At 42.7% G+C, this 20430-nt stretch overlaps 1 protein-coding gene across 2 annotated transcripts in view; it reads right to left on the minus strand.

Moving 5' to 3' along the window:
• Nucleotides 1–19973, minus strand: part of dock11 (dedicator of cytokinesis 11) — a 105514-nt gene extending 85541 nt beyond the window's left edge. For both annotated transcript variants that reach the window (XM_083992695.1, XM_083992694.1), the window contains exons 1-8: nt 19743–19973; nt 10418–10534; nt 7624–7713; nt 5678–5760; nt 4977–5043; nt 3058–3153; nt 1639–1773; nt 114–297 (exon numbers count right to left, since the gene is read on the minus strand). In XM_083992695.1, the coding sequence (XP_083848821.1) occupies nt 114–297; nt 1639–1773; nt 3058–3153; nt 4977–5043; nt 5678–5760; nt 7624–7713; nt 10418–10534; nt 19743–19847 (877 nt within the window). In that variant the 5' untranslated portion in view covers nt 19848–19973. The remainder of the gene's footprint in view (nt 1–113; nt 298–1638; nt 1774–3057; nt 3154–4976; nt 5044–5677; nt 5761–7623; nt 7714–10417; nt 10535–19742) is intronic.
• Nucleotides 19974–20430: the final 457 nt, after the last annotated feature.

The following is a 20430-nucleotide window of genomic DNA, read 5'->3' on the forward strand; positions in this document are numbered from 1 at the left end:
TAACTGGCTGTATAGAAACTTTTCAATAAGACTGTAAATTACACATCGACTGAAAGGGGATCTGGGTATGTGCTGTTTGTTTTCATATGGAGGTGTGATTCAGTATAACTCACCCAGGGCGCAGTCCAGGGACTCAGCACCGTTCCTCCTGTCCTGGCCGGCCTCGCTGCTGCTCTGCAGAGCCTGTTTCAGAGTGACCACCCACTCCTCCATCTCTGCCTCGCTGTCTGCTGCCAGGAAGTGGCTATAGCGGTCTTGCATCTTCAGTTCAAAGCCATTACGGCGCATCTTCGGACTCTGGTGGAGGTGATAATTATTTCACTTTGAGTTATTTTCATTTTTTACCTTACCTCAAGTAAAATGGCAAAAGATGAGATCATCCCTTATTAGTGCTATGGGAGATTCACCGCAGGGTTTGTTAACCCTAACCCTATGTAAATGAGTGTGAATGTGTGTTTGAATCTGTAGGTGTGTCGAAACCCACTCAGGGCAGACAACATTGGTCACATATGTATATGTGTATGTGTGTGTGTGTATGTGTATGTGTATGTGTATGTGTATGTGTATGTGTATGTGTATGTGTATGTGTATGTGTGTATATGTATGTGTGTTTGTGTATATGTATATGTATATGTGTATGTGTGCATATATGTGTATATGTGTATGTGTATGTGTGTATATGTGTATGCGTACGTGTATATGTATATGTATATGTGTATGTGTATATGTGTGTATATGCATATGTGTATGTATGTGTATGTTTGCCGCCAGGAAGTGGCTAGGAAGTGGTGGTATATGTAAATGTATGTGCATGTGTATCATATATATATCATACTATACATACATACATATTCAATAATTTCACAGCCTGGGATGAACAAACTATTTCTACCTGTCTATATCATATACATTATACAGTATATGTGTATAAGTAACAAGACATTGAAAAAAGTCATCAAAGAAAATTGTGAAAATGTTTTTAAAATGCTCCTCCAACTCTGTACAAGTGAGTTTTTAAAAAGCTTTCAGAAGCAACAGAGTGAAGTCTTTGTTTTTCAAACCAGAGGGATGTGAAGGGCAGAACAAGGATTAAAAAAAAAAAAAATCTGTAATATAAACCAGAGTCAGATCATGTGGGGATTTAAACCTCATTATCATAAAATTGAACTGAATTCTGACACAATAGGGAGCCGCAGTACACAGTAACTCAGTCGGTATTGAGTTAGCACAGGTGCAAAACCTGGTTTGCACGTCAAACACGAGCATTCATATCAAACCTATGAGCCAGAATGAGTCCCCTCACTCTGCCCATTCATTTCCTGAGGGTGTTCATCAGCCTGAAAGCTTCCTGGCAGGCTCAGCAGTCACTCAGCACAGACATGAGTGAGGTACCAGCCTGTGCCATGAGCCAGCAGCAGCAGCAACAACTCCTCATGATCTGCTCCAATCAGACTTCTCTGCCCAAGTCAACGGAATGCAGTAATTCTCTTCAATTAAAGCAGCTAAAAGCGCCCGGAGCGTGTGGAGGCCGGGAAAACACGCTGACTTTCACGAGGGTGGGAGTTAATGCCAAGAAGTGAGGGATCAGAGTCGGCGGTGCTTCAAAGAGTTGATTTCGACAGAGCGACCCCAGCGTACCTGGATGACGTCTATGCAGGAGTCCAGGTATATGGAGCCTTTGGTGTCCTTGCAGTTCTTCTCATCCTTGTAGGAGTTGAGGATGTAGGAGCCGTCAGGGAGCTGGGACAGGTAGAAGTACCTCCTTTTGAACACCTGCAGAGCAGAGGAAGTCAGGGAGATTCTGATATAAAAAGGCCACTTTCTCTGATCCCTAAGAAGATATATTTGTGGTTTTAAGAACCAAAAAACATCTTAAATGAACTCTCTATGGTTCTGTAGCAAAAACAGGTCAGTGAGCCAATCAGAAGAGAGTCTCTTCTGATTGGTTCACTGTTGTCTGAGTGATCAAATCAAAATATAGCCAATTTCAGTTAAACAGTCAGAAAAAACAAACCCTACAACTCAGATGGTGGGCTAAACTAGGAAAGGCTAAAGCAGTGTTTTTCAACCTTGGGGTCGGGACCCCACATGGGGTCTCCTGGAATTCAAATGGGGTCGCCTGAATGTCTTGTAATTGATAAAAATTACTTACTATTATTTTTTTTTAACCAATAACTATTCTTTTTTTTTAATTATGATTAAAAACACCACACCCAATCTTAAAAAACTGTATTCCATACTTTCACTTTGTCAAATATAAATCGAGTTCAAATAAAATGCAGCATTATAAAAAATATCTGAGCTGGCGCATCTTGACTGGGGTCGCCAGAAATTTGTGATGTCAAAATAGGGTCAAGAGCCAAAAAAGGTTGGGAACCACTGGGCTAAAGGCATGGCTGAGGGCAGTGACTGTTTTTTTTGTGACATCACAAAGTCACAGAAATCCTGATGACTTGTTTTAAGGCTCAGTTTCTGAATACAGGCTGTGTGCAGGCTCTGTGGCCTGATGCTTTGATTCTTTCACAGTACTAATATGAACTTTGATCTGCTTTAGCTTTGCTTTATGTAGCCTATATCAAAGAGCACATGGTAATCTCACTTAACACAATAAGGGACCTTTAACAGCTTTGAACAGCTCATTAGTCAGAGAGAGATGCATGAAATGTGGCTTCCAAACACACCTGTTATTGCTATAAAGTGATGTTACACTGTTAATGTGATTGTGGACATCATTGATCTCCCACTAGGTATCATTTACATCCATGCTTCTTTCCTCAGTCTATATTTACACTGTTTTCATTGCATTTATTGTTACTTTTATGGCATTTAGTTTGATTTGTTCTACTACTTAAGCCCATTCACTGCTTTAATAGGATGGAAATGATGCTCTGTTTAGTGCAGCATTATTGGTAATACGATACAAGTGATAGAGTGACACAGAGGATGACGGATTCAAATATTCAGAAGTGTTTCCCAAAGCCTGCGTGTTGTTGCCGTTTCTGCATTTGTTTCTGTCCTGTTGCGTGAATAACAGCCAGCAGGTCAGTGGTGACTCACCCTCATGGAGACAGACAGGCTGCTGTTGATGTTGGCTTTCTGCAGCCAGCCCTGCTTCATGATGCCTCCCCTCTGCGAGCACAGCGACGCCGTGTCCTGAGACACACAAATACAGGAGATCAAAGAAGGCGTACACAACTTACGCAAACACTGTGATGCTCCAAGGCATTTCAGGAGCAAAATTGCTAATCCACGTCATAACTGAGCATTTTAGACTTGAAAATGCAGTTTCAAAACCAGAGTCTGAAAAAACTGGATTAAATTTTTCAAATTTAATTTGCATACTCATGAATATTCATAGAATCTGGATTTTTCAATGAGGGAGAAATAGTAGACCTGTTTTTAGCCTGTTTGGGAGCTTTTTTAAACAACTTTTTTGTGGGAAAGCAATTTTAATCAAAAAATAGTCATAGCAGAGCATTTTTACAAATTTTAAAATGCCTCTTTAGGGGCACTTTAATGTTGCTCCGATTGTTTACAGTTACAGTGTATGGTCATGGTTTACTCTTAGTTCACACGCTGTTCAGATGCATCTATGAATGAGAGAGTTTCTCTGTTGCTCTGTGCTGTCAGAGCATCCTCATTATCTCATAACCCATCATGGGACTGTTCATCAGCACCATGGAAACATAAACATCCATCACAAGGGACTGAGCACACACACACACACACATGCACAACAGCAGTAACACATCCGGTCACTTGGAGGAATTCACAACATAGAGCGATCTAATTAACTTAATGTAAGAACGGAACATGACACACATATCTTGACATTGACTGAAAAGGGTTGAGGCGTGTGTATATGTGTGCGTATGTGTGTGTGTGCGCAATCTGGATGAGCCTAATCAGGTTGAAGTGGCATTTTGTCCTCTGCGTGTCACGCTTCCCCCCCCCCCCCCCCCCCCCGTGTCTCTCTCCGGCCTCACCCTGTAATCTAATTGGCTGTCGGTCGTCCTCCCGCTGTCTGCTCCAGTACATCGTTTTCCTCCAGCCACACCCTGTCCCGTACGTATTCAGTAACGTCACATAATGTCTCGTCGTTGTTATCGATCTATTGATACGGCCCCCAAATAGGAAATTTCATAAGGAACAGAGGAAACCGGCAGATCCCATCTTATCGTCTGTGGATCTGCCAGAGCAGCCGTTCTCAGCTGAGGAACCATCTCTCCATCCACAGAACCATTTATTCTCCTTCAATTAGAGCCCCCCCCACCTTTCTGTCTAAGTTTATCCACATCCAAGCTGAGCGCAGGGGGGGAGGAGGATCGATGAGAGCTATTTATAGGACGTATAAGGCTTCTGGTTTCACTGGACAGGACCCAGAGACCATCAGTCACAGAGACTCCTCCTCCCAGAGCCACTTACCAGGACCAGGCTCCTCTTTCTGCCTGTATTCTCAGGCCGTGCTGCTGGACGAGCCAAATTTGTGTCTTACATAGCTCCACCATTACAAAAAAAAAAAAAAGATTAAAGGGATCATTGTAATTTCCCAAGCGGGGGTTTATTGCACATCGCTAAAAGCCGCCGTGCACGCTGCACTCTGGTCCATACATAACAGCGTCCCCGCTCCTCCGCCTCCTTCTCCCAGGGCCGGTGCTAGGAATTCTGGGCCCCCTTAAAGAATACTAAAGTGGGCCCCTGCCCCCTGACTTTTCCACTTTTTTTTTCTTGGACTACGTATGCATTATCATTTTTTATTTAGCCTACTTTGTTTTAATGCAGCATTACTATGAGTATTAGTCAGGGTCTTATGCAGAATAATTCAGTCATACAAAGATTAGACCACTGGGGGTTTTTGTGGGCCCCACTGGGCGCTGGGCCCCTAGAATTATCATCACCTTTCTCCCCTATACGGCCCTGCCTCCTCTTCCTCACTGCGAGTGGTCGATGCCTGCGATCTAACGCCGTCCACTCACCTCATCTTTGGCGTCTTCATCGACCTCGTACACGTGAGCTGGCAGCTTGTCCGTCTTCAGGCCTTTGCTTTGAAACGACAGTGATAGGAGGTCAGCAGTCAGTAAATCACCTCCCCTCCACCCCTCTGTGATGAGGTCTCTATCTGTCTTTAACATCTGGATTCTTTACGTCTTCACTCTTGCATGCAACAAATTACAGCCTGATTTACAAACCTCCACCATGTCTGTTATTGCAATATGTTTTTTTTCTTTCTCTCTCTGGAATTTCAATGGTATTTGAGGAATGTTGTTCCAAATATGACTCGTTGGACTTATGATTTATGGCGCGAGTGCAGGATGCAGCGATAAAAAATAATTTCCTTGGGAAGTTTTATCAGCTTTGAAATATGGATTCAAAACATCTGGGTTGCACCTGCACATTATTGCAGTTTCTATTCAGTATTTCCCATCTCTTCTGCAGCAGAAGCCTCAGCCTCAGCATCAGCATCAGCATCAGCATCAGCATCAGCATCAGCATCAGCATCAGCGCCGCATTGATACACAAGATCTGTTGCATGCAAGCAGCTGCCCTTGTGAGTACAGTAAATCCGTTGTACATGTTACATATTTGCCAGTAAAGAACTCAGATGATGTTTTTGCACAAACTCTCATCCAATCTGCATTTCTAATTTATTTGCAACAGTTTTTTTTTTCTTCCTTACCTCGGCAACATGCGGAAGTCACCAGAGTAAGCCTCATATTTGTAGTTGATGACATGCCAGTCCGTGTTGTACATCTTGATGCACTGCCAAACAGGTCAACACAGAGAGCTGGATTAGGAGCAGCAGATACACTCAGATAGATACAACAGCCACGCTGGATCAGAGAGTGACGTAACCACACACACACACGGTTTATTTCCTGTGCTTCTGCTCGGTTCCCTATTTCTGAGGAAAGAAGAACTTCACCTCTGCCGTGACAGCTGTTTATTACAGCTCAAGATGGTTTTCATCCTACATATATATTATGGCTTTATTCGGTGTGAAACTGCCAAGCAGAAATTCTCAATTAAGTCAAAAATGAATGGATCTTTGTTCGGCTGACGCTGAGTAAGCCAAGGTCTGTTTTAACAATTCCTATCGCAGTTTGGTTTCCACGCCGCATCACGGTTGTGCAGCTCTGGCCCGGGAACACAGATCTGGAGTCTGGCAGAGCAGCGGAGTGTGTCCACATCCAACCAGAGCCAGAGCAGTCTGTTTTTCATTGTCAATAAAATATATCATCAGTACAACATGTGGTTACTACTGGCCTGGGCACTCTGTGTTTGTATGAGCTCCAGCTTTAGGCTGAACATCATCAAGACTGTTTGTATTAGAATATAACTGGATTTAAAGTCACTTTCCAATGAGCAGGTTCTGATTGATAAGAGCAAGTTTACGTCAAGTTATCAAGAGGATTTTCCTGGAGAATGTTTTTGTTCTAGTTTGGAATGTGTGGTATGTTTGAGTGAGATTCAAAAAGAAAAAGAAAAACTAATAGAAACTCAACAAATAAATAAAAAGTGTTTTCCCTTAGGAGAGAGTAGGAGTACATAAAATAAAGAGAGGAGCAAAAATAGCAAACTGTTGACATTATGCTCATTATCATGCCTCAGTATGTGACACAATATGCAGCCTCAAGTATAGAATGTGTAAGATGTGAGGTGAAGGTGATTTCAACTTAAAGGGATAGTTCAACATTTTGGCAAATTGGCCCATTGCCATAATCCCTATAGCTTTAGGAGTAGGTTCGTTGACTTTATTTATCGGTGCAAGCTGTTTTTAGAACGGCAGAGCAGAGCCGCGAGCTGCTCAGAGCTACGCTACGGAGGCTCATGGAATTTCTTGGTTTCCCTCATCAAACTCATCAAATACACAATCTAACAACTCCAAAACGCTCTCATGGACAAGTTGTGACCTGCATATTCACCACGCTATGAGATAATAACGGAACGTTACCAGACAGAGTTGTTTTCGAGACTGCTTGCCGAAAAACCGCCCCTGACAGGAATGTGCATCAGTGGTTTTGCATGAATTTACCTCGAAAACAACTCTGTCTCGTAACGTTCTGTTATCATCTCATAGTGTGGTGAATGTGCAGGTCACAACTTGTCCACGAGAGCATTTTGGAGTTGTTGGATTGTGTATTTGATGAGGGAAACCAAGAAATCCCATTAGCCTCCATAGCGTAGCTCTGAGCAGCTCGCGGCTCTGCTCCGCCGTTCTAAAAACAGCTTGCACCGACAATTAAAGGTAACAAACCTACTGCTAAGACTATAGGGATTATGGCAATGGGCCAAATGTTGTACTATTCCTTTAACATTAAAAACTAATAAACCAAAAAAAAAAAAAAACCTCTGGATGAACCAATTAATTAATTAATTAATTAACAGAGAAAACCAGAAGATCTTTCATATCATTAATACACTGGTTAATACCATGAATTTGAGTGCCTGTAGTGCAGCAGGATGGATTCCATACACAAGTATATCATATATTATGGTTTGTTTTATTCCTATTTGAGCTAACAAACATGCTTTTTCACATTATGTTATTTCTGGATTTCTAATAACCTCAGACCAGATGCTCGTTGTACAGATGCGTGTTTGTAACAAAGTGGAGCCATGTACCTCTTTGGCAAACAGACTCCTGGCCTCCCGCTCGGCATTCTGGGGCACTGAAGGAACAACAGTCCTCCTTTGCCGGGAAATCTGGGACTCCTATACACACACAACGAGAAACAACCAAAAGACAACAGGAGTGAGAGAGGCAGGTAGAGAGAGCCTGGGAAGCGATACAGAGAAACAGATCAACATATCCTCTCGGGACGAGAGAGAAAGAACTGGACACGGAGCGAGACTGGTTTCTAAACAGAACCACATGTGTCTGAAGCAGCAACCGATAAACAAAACAGAGGTACCTGGCTGGGCTGCGTGGGACCGGGTCAGGCCCTGCGGACTGACCCCATGCGCCGGTGGATGAGCAGTTGATTCATGATGGGAAACCTCTGGGTGGAAAGTGATATTTTACCGCCGTTTGTTCCCGTTTGACTCCGACGGTTTTACGAGAAAGAGGCAGCTGATTTTGCCGTTTACTGTGGAGATCCGTGTGCAGGTGTCTCCAGGATAAGATTTGTATTTGAGCTACAAATTACAGGGCTGCCAAGTGAATTCCCAAGGCGGGGGAGAAAACAGATCGAGAACTGATTCACAGTCCAAACAAGCAGCAGATCTGTCTGACTGAAAACAGACAAGACACAGAGCACTGACTGTTATGTGAACAAATTAAAGGATATAATCTGTTTAGTTGATTATACCTCGGATCTATTTTTTTTAAAGTTGTGATGACATTGCATTCACCACAGTAATTACTAAGATCTGGGCCAGCGCAGGAAAACATGTGTAGATGGAGCAGGTTGTAACACTTCAGTCATATTCTCTAACCCACTTTAACTGGGGTTAAAACCAAAATGGAAAGCACCTGAAATGTCTGTGACAGGACGTCACTGCATGGGAAATCTGTGTTTGTGGCCAACTATAGTGGGTTAGTCCTGACCTTAACCTAGAGGTCACTCTTCGGGCTTTCTGCAAATTTTTTAAACCACCTGACATGTCGTTTATGATGTTAGAAAGTGCTGCATTATTATTACTGATCAGCATAGATCCATGAAGGAAACTGCTCTTGTTCTTTTGCAACATACAGCAGAGGTTAGCGGCTAAATGTGGCCATGTCAATGTTGTTACTATTATCGTTATTATATCTACTGATTGTAGATATACTGGTATCAGTAACTGTGTTAGAGTAAGATACAAACAGATACATAATAAATAATTTAGAAACACTGTCTCCATGTCAATGCTTTTACATAGAAAAGAACACACAAGTTGATTTTAAATGTGTAATCCATTCATGTAAAGAGAATACTGTTGTATCTGATATTTAAAGGTCCAGAAGTGTAATTTTTTTTTTGAAGTGTTGAACCATAACAAGACACATTTGTGGTTTTAAGAACCAAAAAGCCGCCTCCGTGTAGTTTTACATCTCTCTCAGGCTTCTCTCTGGAGCTCAGATCAGTCGGCCAATCAGATGAGAGGATACAGGCTGTGTGCTGCTTTTCCCTGCAGACTGACAATTCAATACTTTCACATTAGCTTTTAAATATATAACCAAGGTCTGCTGCTTTTTAATCCAAAAGACTTAAACAGCTGCCTTTATACAATGTACTATAGGACCATTATCACCCATTATGTGGATGAGCCTATTGATTGGCCGCTGATAATGTGCAGCTGATTTTCATTAAAAAATACATGATCAGCAGAGCAGAATTAATTTCTGTCAGCCAGATGGAACCTCTACAAAGTGCGATACTAATACTATAACATCCGTCATCTAGAATGCTGCAAAAACGGATCAATATGACGAGTGGATCAGACCATCTCTCTCATAGATGATTGGTATTCAGAGGAAAAACAATGCTGACTACTAAGTATTGGCTTGAAAATTCCAGTACTCATCAAGCAAACATTTGTGTCTCACATCTCGACCGGCCAATTACAGCTTCATTTGAAGTTCTAAATAAGTGATGAGTTCTGAAACAAAGAGTATCTCAGAGAGGGAGTGCATGAACAAGAAATGGGAACAGTTAGAGAGCAGAGAGCTTCCGGGGTCACTGCGCAGGTCCCTGGGCTTTAAAGGTCCAGTGTGTAAAATATGTGATATCTAGCGTTCAGAAGAGTCAGCGGAGCATGGAGCGATGGGGTGAAGATCTAAACCATTTTACAATATGTCTGCTGTTTCCTCCTCCTTCTTCTTCGTTGGTTTATTTATGAACGCGACCAGGGCCGTTGTAAAGGGGAGAAAGGTGATGATAATTCTAGGGGCCCAGCGCCCAGTGGGGCCCACAAAAAACCCCAGTAGTCTAATCTTTGTATGACTGATTTATTCTGCAGAAGACCCTGACTAATACTCAAAGTAATGCTGCATTCGCATCAAAACAAAGTAGGCTAAATAAAAAATGATAATACATACGTAATTGAAAAAAAGACAAAAAAACGGGGGGAAAAAATTGGAAAAGTTAGGGGGTAGGGGCCCACTTTAGTATTCTTTAAGGGGGCCCAGAATTCCTAGCAACGGCCCTGAACGCGACACTCGCAAAACGTGCTCTCTGACAGGCTGGATCTTCCATTCGACCTGCCGTACAAACATGGCGGCACAAGATGGCGACACTCTCTAAAACAAGAATTATAAGGCTATACGGAAACCAAACACATTTTTGTTTTGTAGCGATTATACACTTATACAAATATACTCATGGGTAGTATATTCAGATTTTGCCAATAAACCTTGACAATTATTACACACTGGACCTTTAATGCTGATGATGGAGGCAGGCTGAGCCAGGGCTGGTTGGACAAGGGGACTCACCGAGACATCGTCCACGGGGCAGAGCAGCAGGTCTCTGTGAGGGTCACTGTGGATCTGGGCCTTTCTCTGAAACACCACGGCCTCGTAGTCCAGCGGTTCGATGATCTTTGGCTGCTCCTGCAGGGAGGGGGGACACACCAATATGTATTATACTGTACTGTCTTTCAAATAAACAAAGTTCCTTTTTTTGAAAATCATGTCTTTTCTGTGGCTCTGGCAAACTCCACACGCCTCTGTTATTTGAAGGCATCTAACAAGGGCTCACCCCGAGAACTCTTCATAACCCGTGTAGCAGCAGAGCCACAAGAGATCAGAGAGTCGACCACAAGACAACTGTCATGGTGCAGGGAAACAGTCTCTGAGAGAATTGTGGGCGGATGAAAAAAAAAGGAAAGAAAAAAACAAGAGATGACGAAAAGGAAGCAACCGAGAACAAATATGTGGGCTAAAACAAAAAGGACAAAGAAGGTGAGACAGGACTCGATGGATTTATCTGGTGGAAAGAGGATCGACTTCTTTTTAAGAAACAAAACTCGACGATCACATCACGTTCCACATAAGACAGCATCATCACTTCCTGTTTTGAGTTTCATAGAGAAGTGGTATGATGGTATGAAATCACCCTCTCTGTTATGTCTCCAAAATAAAAAAGAAGAAGACCCACAGACTAAAACCTTTGCCTCTCTACAACTAGGTCAAGATGTGATCACAAGTATACAAACCTAAACCACTTGGAAAGATTCTGAATGAATTCCAATAAAGTGCCACTTTAAGCTCAGGCTCAGCAGAGGGATGGTGATGAATAGCTTAGCCAATAAGCCTTGGCTCAGCGACACCAAGCCGTTTGGAAATCAGGCTGTATGGATTTTGATCAGCTTTTTTTTTGTGCCACTGCCACTGAGTCTGGAGGCAGCACAGGACATGAAGGCTGCACCGCCGACTCAACAAGGCTCGAAAACAGTCCTGACTGCTGCGCCCTGCAGCTGGGAAAATGTGACTGGGTGATTTTCTTCTACCGTCATGTTTCCACTGAAGTGTGGAGCAGCTGAGGTGCACAGCGTCAGTGTTTTCCTACCGAGTGAAGTAGCCAGTAATAAAAGTTATGCAGTAGTTTGGCTGCTGCTGTTTTTCCTTTCCTGCAGCCTGCTGCTCTCCCCTCTCAACTAAAACCATCACCAAGTATGTTTACTCATCCAGTCTGATCTGAGATATCCATCTCTACAGTTTGTGCCCAACTCTCAGAAAACATTTACTCACTCGCCTTGTCACTAAGGCTGATGTGGTTTAACACAAACATACCATTCTCTGCCAATGGGTCACCAGATTACTTAACATGAAATAATACACCAGTATTAGGCTTATCACGATACCAGAATAGTATCAGTGAATTTCCACGATTCTCCATACTCATTTGATACCACGATAAAAATAAAAAAGCAGAACCCATGTACTTTTAAATTCACTACTTTTTTACATCAAACTTTCTTGTAATTTCAGCTCCATTGTGCTTCAACAACTGCACATAATTTAAAGAGCAGGCAGCAACATAAAGTTAAAGGGATATATGCCAACATTTTTTTTTTCGTGTCTTGCCTCACTCCCGAGTCCATGACAAGCAGATAGACACCATCCTTTCGACTGTGCGTGCAGTAATAAGGGAGATACGCCCGAGCTGGCACATCGCTAATTAGCTTAGCTCAAACGCTGGAAGTGTATAGGTAATGTTAGCCTGCCTCCACCTAAAGTCATCAGAGACACTCTTCAGCAACTCTAAACGGAAACCGGCGGGCCGATCTTCGTCTCAGAGCTGACAAAACTCTCCAGTAAGGCATCTTGAGCGGTCAAATGCCGGTAACGGGACGAGATCGGTCAAAACGGAGGGTTCAAGCAAAGACGGTTTATTTTGGTTCAAGCTAGCTACATCGAGGGTAGGTTAGCTTCCTATTTCAAAGTAAAAGCACAAATTCTATCGTCGTGGTTTACAGGTGTTTTATTTTGTGAAAGTAACCGGAAGAGTGTTGGTCACAACGGCTAGCTTGAGTAGCGCCGAATTCGTCTGAGCAAAATTGTAAACAGCTGGTATTTAGACAAATTAACAACACACTGCTGATCTAAACGGCTACTTTCTCGCCTAAAAATGTTTGAAATGTCGATATATTTACAGAGTTTAGAGCTAAAATGAAATCAGCTTCTGACTGCTGATTTCGGCTTGGGTAGGAGGCAGGCAAACACTATGCACTTCCAGCGTTTGAGCTAAGCTAATTAGCGGTGCACCAGCTCTGCCCGTATCTCCCTTGTTATTGCACGCACAGTCGAAAGGATGGTGTCTATCTGCTTGTCATGGACTCGGGAGTGAGGCAAGACACGAAAAAAAAAAGTTGGCGTATCCCTTTAAGAACAGTATATGGCTCAACAAAAACAGAAAGTAGTGCAGTCATTAGCTACTTGTGGGGATCGACTGATGCTTTTTCCAGGGCCAATACTGATGATTAGTAATCAAGGAAACCAATAACCGATATTTAGAGCTGATATTCTTTTGCAGTAAGAATTAACATTTTGGTGTCAAAATTTAGAATAACACACCTGGGATTAGACTGAACACACAACTGTTTGTTTGTTTTGTGTACCATGTGAAAATCTGTGATCAAAAAAAGACCTTCAATTTTTTTCACTGTACCAAAAAATGCAGGTACTGTTTCTATCTTAATTCACCCATTCTTTTCTCTATTTTATCCCACTACACCTGCTTATTCTTACCTAGTGTCTTTCTGGTCTTCTCTTTTTATCTATTTTACCTCATTTGATCTAGTATCTCTCTTATCTTCTCATTATATCTATCTTATTTCATTTTACCTAGTGTCTTTCTCGTCTTCTCAATTTTACTTATTTTACTTCATTTTATCTAGTGTTTTCCCCACTGCAAATGAGTGAGTATTAGATAGCGTTTCCCCGATAAAATCCAATGTTCTAAAATTATTGTGTGAATGTGTATGTGTTTGCGAATCTATGTATGTCTCCCTAACATGTGTTCCCTATGTCTCCCAATATGTGTCCCCTATATTGCTTGTTTTTAACATGTAAAGCACTTTGAGCTGCCATGGGCATGAAAAGTGCTATACAAATAAAGCCTGATTGATTGATTGATTGATTGATTGACGTATTTTTTGCGTGTTGGCGTTGATACTGAAGTATCGGTTCTCATGACAAGCCTAAGCAGTATGTTTATGTTTTGTTTGCTGATGACATAGGCCTACTCACCAGCAGATGCAATACAAATCCCAACTGCTAGAACCAACTGCAGCAGGACTGGGGCTCAAAACAAATGGACCAAAAACCAAAATCATGCAGATAAACAACAAAACTATGAACCCAATGACCACCAGAGGCCAGGCACTGGAAGTGGTTGAAAATCCCATACTGGAAGCATATTAGCTGTGGATGGTGGGACTAGAATAGAATAGGGAAAGCAAAAACAACCTTCAAGATCTGGAAAACAAAAAACATCTCACTACCGACCAAGCCAAAGATCTTCAACTCCAGCGTTAAAACCGTACTGGAGAACCAACACAACTTTCACCAATAAACTGCAGACTTCCATCAACCACTGCCCCAGACGCTTCCTTGGAATCTTCTGGCCGAATGAAATTACAACAAACAAACCAAATTAGGAACAATTGAAGTGCAGCTGTTGAGGAGAAAGTGGAGCTGGACTGGCCAAACACTGAGAAGAGACAAAACCGCTGTAACTAAACAGACACAGACACAACATGGAGATGACAACATGGCACCAACGAGGTAAACATGGCAGAGGAAGACACCAAAACACCTGGAAAAGGAGCAGGGGGCAGGAGTTGAAGAAGAAGGGACTGACGTGGAAGACAATTCATCATTGGCCTATAGGCTATGTTCCCAAAGGAATACAAGAGGAATGTTTCTGTCCCTTAGTAATCCAAGAATATTAAAGGTCCCATATTGTATAAAGCAGAGGTCTTCAACAAGGGGGTCCGTGACCCCTAGGGGGGCCGCGGAGGTGCTGCAAGGGGGGTCGTGAGATTTTTGGTTGATTAGACAATGTTTTATATCTTTTAGTTACCACATTTATGTTTCAAATAAAAATGCCAGTTTGAATAGCTTGTCTGCATGATTATCGTGGAGTTGACAGACATTGTTGATATTGGCATTGGTATCAGTGAACAAGGTCTGTTTATAAATGGCAGAGAGACAGCTACTGTACCTTGTAAAGGTTTAGAAAAAACATGAATATATGAACCCGAATAGCTTAGTATTGAATGCACAATAACAAGCTAAATTTATACATGGTACTGGGCACAATTACACATTTTTTTTAAATAGTAGGGGTCCCTGCTCCATCTCTCCATCGGTTTGCAGGTCCTTGGCCTGAAAAGTTGAAGACCCCTGGTATAAAGGTTGATTTCCATGTCTTTGTTAACAATCATGCAAGTCTAAGTTCTGTATTCTGTGAAGTGGAATTCTCCGCTGGTAGTGCAAAATAAAAATCAATTTCAGTGTTTGGTTGGACTGGATGAGGTCAGTGCGGTTGAAAGGGTTAAAATCCCTGTCACCCTCTGTCCTGGTGTTTGTGCACAAGCCAGTGAGGAAAAGCAACTTCTCCTTTTCCATGTTCTCTAACCAGTAATTTGGCCCATGAAATAACCATGGTTACATGTACATGTTCTCTGAGAAATCTTTCCACCAGACACCGACTCGCACAAAAACCCTGAATCTCACTTTTTTTTTCAACCGCCAACCTAAAGTAAAAGCTTCCTGATGCTTCTGCTACTTTTGAAATGTGGAGTTATTGTGCTTCTTTTTTTTTTTTTACTTTACACTTCTCTGTGGACAGGCAGCAGCAGCAACAGCAGCAAAACACAACACCTACAAAGGTCTGTTGAAAACATTACACATGGCTGTGCCGCCCTGCACCCAAAAGCAGCAGCTCTGCTTCCTGTCATGTGCAACAAGCTGAACCGCAGCACTACGAGTCAGAGGCGACCGCTCAACATTGCACAGCGGGCCGACTGCAACGCTGATCGTATTACAGAAAGAGGGAAAGAGAAAGAGAGAGAGAGCAAGAGAGAAGGAGGGAGGGAGGGAGGGGAGGGAGGAGGGGACACATGTTAAAAGAGAAGGAAAGACACATGAGAAGAAAGTTCTGCTTTCACAGAAGAGGAAAGAAACGCAACTATCACAAGCAGGCGGCTGTTAAAACCAGAGTGCCACTGATTGAGAAACAGAAGCAGAGATGCTAAGACACCAGAGGACGTGGCCCAACACTTGGGCGTGACTTTTTTTTCACATTGTCTTTATATCACAATCTGACGTCTCGCACTTTCTCCGCTCTCTCAGCTACAGCAACCTGGCCTGGGAACACTCAAAAGAAACATCAATCAGTGCTCCAACAAAGCTCTGCCTTCAGGGGATCTATGATGATGATGATGATGCCAACGATCATGATCATGATGATCATGATGTTAGCAACGGTGCATTTCCAGATGTCTGTGTCCCATTACAGTTCAGCAGATGTGAGACGCTCACGACTCCAACACGACCAGGTGGATTTCATCACATCGGCTTGAGAAGCTTACACTTAAATACATTGGATGACTTCACACACACACACACACACAGAGACATGCAAGTCACATACAGTATGAAGCAGCTAAACTGTCCCACAGCTGACCCCGCTAAGTGCTCCAGTGTGTGTGTGTGTGTGTGTGAGCAGACACACAGCAGTTGATTCGATGGAAGGAGAAGAGCCTATCTAGCCGCTGTTATCCTCATGTCTATTACTAATTAAATGCATTACATACAGAGCTTCTTACAGTAGCATATTAGTTAAGATAGGTGCAGGATTTAAAAAACAAATTTGAGGTAAAAAGTTTGGAATGTAAAGATCTCCTTTGATTGTCTGTTTTAAAATATATATATATAATACAAGACAACTTATAAGTGAACAACGACTAAGTATTTCCGCCTTAAAACTGAGGAAGTCTCACAAAAACTAATCCAGACATCCGGCGATTCCTATGTCACAAACCTAAGGAACCAATCCCATCATGGGGACAAGGGGCGGGGCCAGTTTTGGGCATGTTACTTTTAGTCATAGTTACTCGTTACTTTCCCCCAAAGGTAACTGAGTTAGTAATTGAATTACTACACTATAAAAGTAACTAATTACCAGGAAAAGTAACTATTGTGTTACTTTTTTATAAAATGCTGTTGGTTGGAGTTGGTTAGTTCCAGATAAACAGCTTTTTTCCGACTAGTTGATGGACTGAAAGGCACGCTTAAACGGGTGTTTTATTATTTTGTGACGGGACTTCTTGAGTCAAGTAATGGCATATTTTATTGTCAGTAGCGGTAACACGGGGAAACTCTTTTTTGATTACTTATTACTGAAAAAAAGTAGCACCGTTATTAACGCCATTATTTTATAACACTGTTATTCCCATCAATGGGTGGGGCTAAACAAACCTGAAGCTAACTGCTAATACTGCATCATCATCCAACGCCTGTTGCAAGCTAAACAATGTGAACAAATCGTTAATATAATACATCCATGGAACAAATAGAAGATGCTAACAATGCTAAGTACCATTCTGATATGTCACAACAGTCTGAGTCTGGGTCTCAACATGTGGCTGAGCCTCTCTGATATTGGCATCTTGATACTCACTGCTCACAAGCCGTGGCAGTGGGTCCAGTAGACAGGCCTGATCCAGAATTTTCTCAGTGAGAAAGTAAAAATAAATGGACAGTGAAAGCTATGCATCCCCAAAATGTCCAGAGGAACACTGCCAAGTATTGCATTAAATTCTTGTGTTTATCTTAAAACCCTTTAAAAAAAAAAAAAAAGACCAAATATAGAGCCGTGTGCTGGACTGGACGGAGGGGAATGTCGGCCAGACTGAGTGTAATCCTCTGACAGAGGGTGACATTTCTACTAACTCAATCCTGACATGCTTAGTCGGGCGTAGAATCACATGGAGGCTGATGGTGAGCGTATCCTCCAGAGGTCAACAGGTCACCAGTAGTACACTGGTTTACAGACATTGGAAGCTGAGAACAGTTCACTCAAGAAACTTCCTTGAACTGATTGCATTTTTAATGAACTGGTAATAATACAACGTTGGGGGGGAAACATCTAATCCTCAACATTGGAAACGCTGAGGCCAGCAAAAATGTGGGTGTTCATTTTGTCCTTACAAATTAATACATTCATTGTCAAAAATTTGCTGTTTATTTTCTGTTGATTGACAAACTTTTACCCAATTAATATTTGCAGCTTTATAACAACAACTACTCTATGTGTAAACTCAAAACATCAGCTCCTCATTAAATTACAATGTGAATCAAACACCAATACATCCTGTTCCTCATGTGTACGTCCTGCTGGTCAGGTGGACTCTGTTTAACTAGGAACAAGTCTTTGCTCTGTGTAGCACTAGGCAGGATTCCCCTTGTGAAAACACCAGGAAGTCATGATGACACACATGACAGTCATCATACACACACTGGGGGTTTCACATAATGTATTGTTTATTATCAAAATGAGGACTTGTCCATTGATTTGATTGGAAATTCCTGTCCATTGATTCTCAGAAATGTCTGTATAAAGAGATATAGGCGATCGCTTCATGACAAAGACACAAAGGACTGGATGACGACATTCCAGCAGGACTTTCTATGAACTCACTAATCAAAGACTCATCAGCTGAGTGGGTGTCTAGGCTACATCAGAAAATGTTCGAAAGCTTAATTGACTTCCTGCTTGGAAATGTAAAAGACACTCACTGGGAAAATCTAAGAGACAGTGGAAGAGAGAGTGAGGAAACAGGGGGAGACTTTATAGAGATGAATACAGAGAGGAAGCATGGTCACAGCATGCCTGAGGGAATCCCCATGTGAGAGGAGCGCGGGCCATGTATACCATCCACAAAACAACGCTTGTTCTCAGTTACCAAGCCAACCGTTCACGCCACGAAGCGAGCAGCCCAAACCTGCTGTTCTTAATAAAAATAAAAAACCCAAACAAAACAGAACAGATGGGAACAAACACACACTCTCATCCACCTCTGTTCTAGAAATTAGAGCCCTTATCAACGAGATCATTTCAGTGGGAAACTCTTTGCGTCACTCTCCTCAGGATGATGATCATAAGACTGCAGAGGGATCCCAAGGGGAGGAGAGTTTATCTCGTATAAACTCATCCAGCTCTTCTCTCTCTAAACAGCCAGGGATGGATCACTGTTGTGTTCTGGGCTGGAGCTGCAGTTTGTCATGAACTGCCAAAAAATAAAGTGTTTGAGTCATCAGATGGTTTTAGTTAAAACCTTCCAGAGAACAGGATGTCAGGAGGCAGGAGTCGCTCTGCAATGACTTCATTGGAAGTTTCAAGACAATTGTCATGGCTTTTTTACATAAACATGATTTCACACACACACACACACACACACACACACACACACACACACACACACACACACACACACACACACACACACACACACACACACACACACACACACACACACACACACACACACATCTACGTGCATGCACACACAAATGCTGGATCAGCAGGATCCTAACTGCTATTCATCTCAAGCCATTGCGCCTAATCCCTTCTCATTATTGCAGCCTGTCCCAGGCTAATCAGCCACCAGCACTGCTATTCATTCAAATTGAGGATGAATCTATCATTAGAAAATCTCTTTGCTTTGCACATCCCTCATTATCAACACATAGATAAGAAATGCAGTGTCTTCTTTTGCAACAATGTGCCTGTTTCCAGCAGAAATAAAGACACACACACACATTGCTCCAAGGCAAGGACAGGGAAGCCATGCTGCAGCTGTCCAACTGGCACTGCTCCTCATCCGCCAGCACACAAAAGGAGCCGCACAGGACCGAAAAACCATGTGTTCATGTGCACAGTATTTTCTAATGCTGTGGTCCATTCACAGCAGCAGAACCACGGAATGTAGCACGACCTCTAACAATACACATTTATATAAAAGAAAAAAATGTTTGAGTGCGTTCAGGGACGCAGCAGAGGTTCACAGGAGCTGTTGAGGTTAATGGGACAAAACGCTGTGAATGAGAGAGAAAATGAGAGGAGTGAAGAATGAGTGAATATGGAAGAAATGATGGGAAGATAGAGAGAGAAAAAAAGGAGGGGAAGTGTTCATCCTCCACCAGAGGAAGGGCAGTTAGCGGGACTAACAGTCTGTTACATTATCCCAGTCAGCTAAAATGACCGCCGCCGGGTCCACAGACAGACAGCGTTTAAGCTCAGCCTCACCACAAGGTCCACGGTGCTCCTCACAGCCTCCGACACGCTCTGTCTGACTTCCGCGGCCGTCCCGGGCTTGCTGAGCCTCTTTGTGAATTTTCGTACCTCGGACATAATAGTGGCCCGCTCTGGTTATAGTCCACTCCCGTGTGAGAATACGAGCATGCCGCGGCGAGCGGACGGACGGACGTTGTGTGACAGGCTGCCAGATGCGGCGGGTTGCGTAGAGGAGGTGAACCAGCAGCCAGCGGTTGGCGTCGCGAGGCGGGGCTGCCTGCTGCTACTGCTGCTGATGAGAGGGGGGAGCAGAGAGGGTGTACGCGGCGAGATGCCTCACTCCGACATACTTCCGTGTCTCCTCCAGCGAAGCGCACTCATCGAAGATCGTTTATGAAAGGAAGAGAGTTTGCTCAACAATGAAACTGGTTTATTTTGAGTGGCCGGTTACAATTTTACAAGCCCATTAGTACGGTGGCCCTGAGGTGCAAATCACAACAGCAAATCAGAAAATACAACAACAAAAGAGAAAACACAACAGCAAAAGAGAAAACACAACACAAAAAGAGAAAACACAACAGCAAAAGAGAAAACACAACGTGTTTTCTGATTTGTCATTGTGTTTTCTCTTTTGCCGTTGTGTTTTCTCTTTTTGTGTTGTGTTTTCTGATTTGCTGTTGTGATTTGCACCTTAGAGAAC

The sequence above is a fragment of the Trachurus trachurus genome (assembly GCF_905171665.1).
Source record: "Trachurus trachurus genome assembly, chromosome: 18".
Lineage (NCBI taxonomy): Eukaryota > Metazoa > Chordata > Actinopteri > Carangiformes > Carangidae > Trachurus > Trachurus trachurus.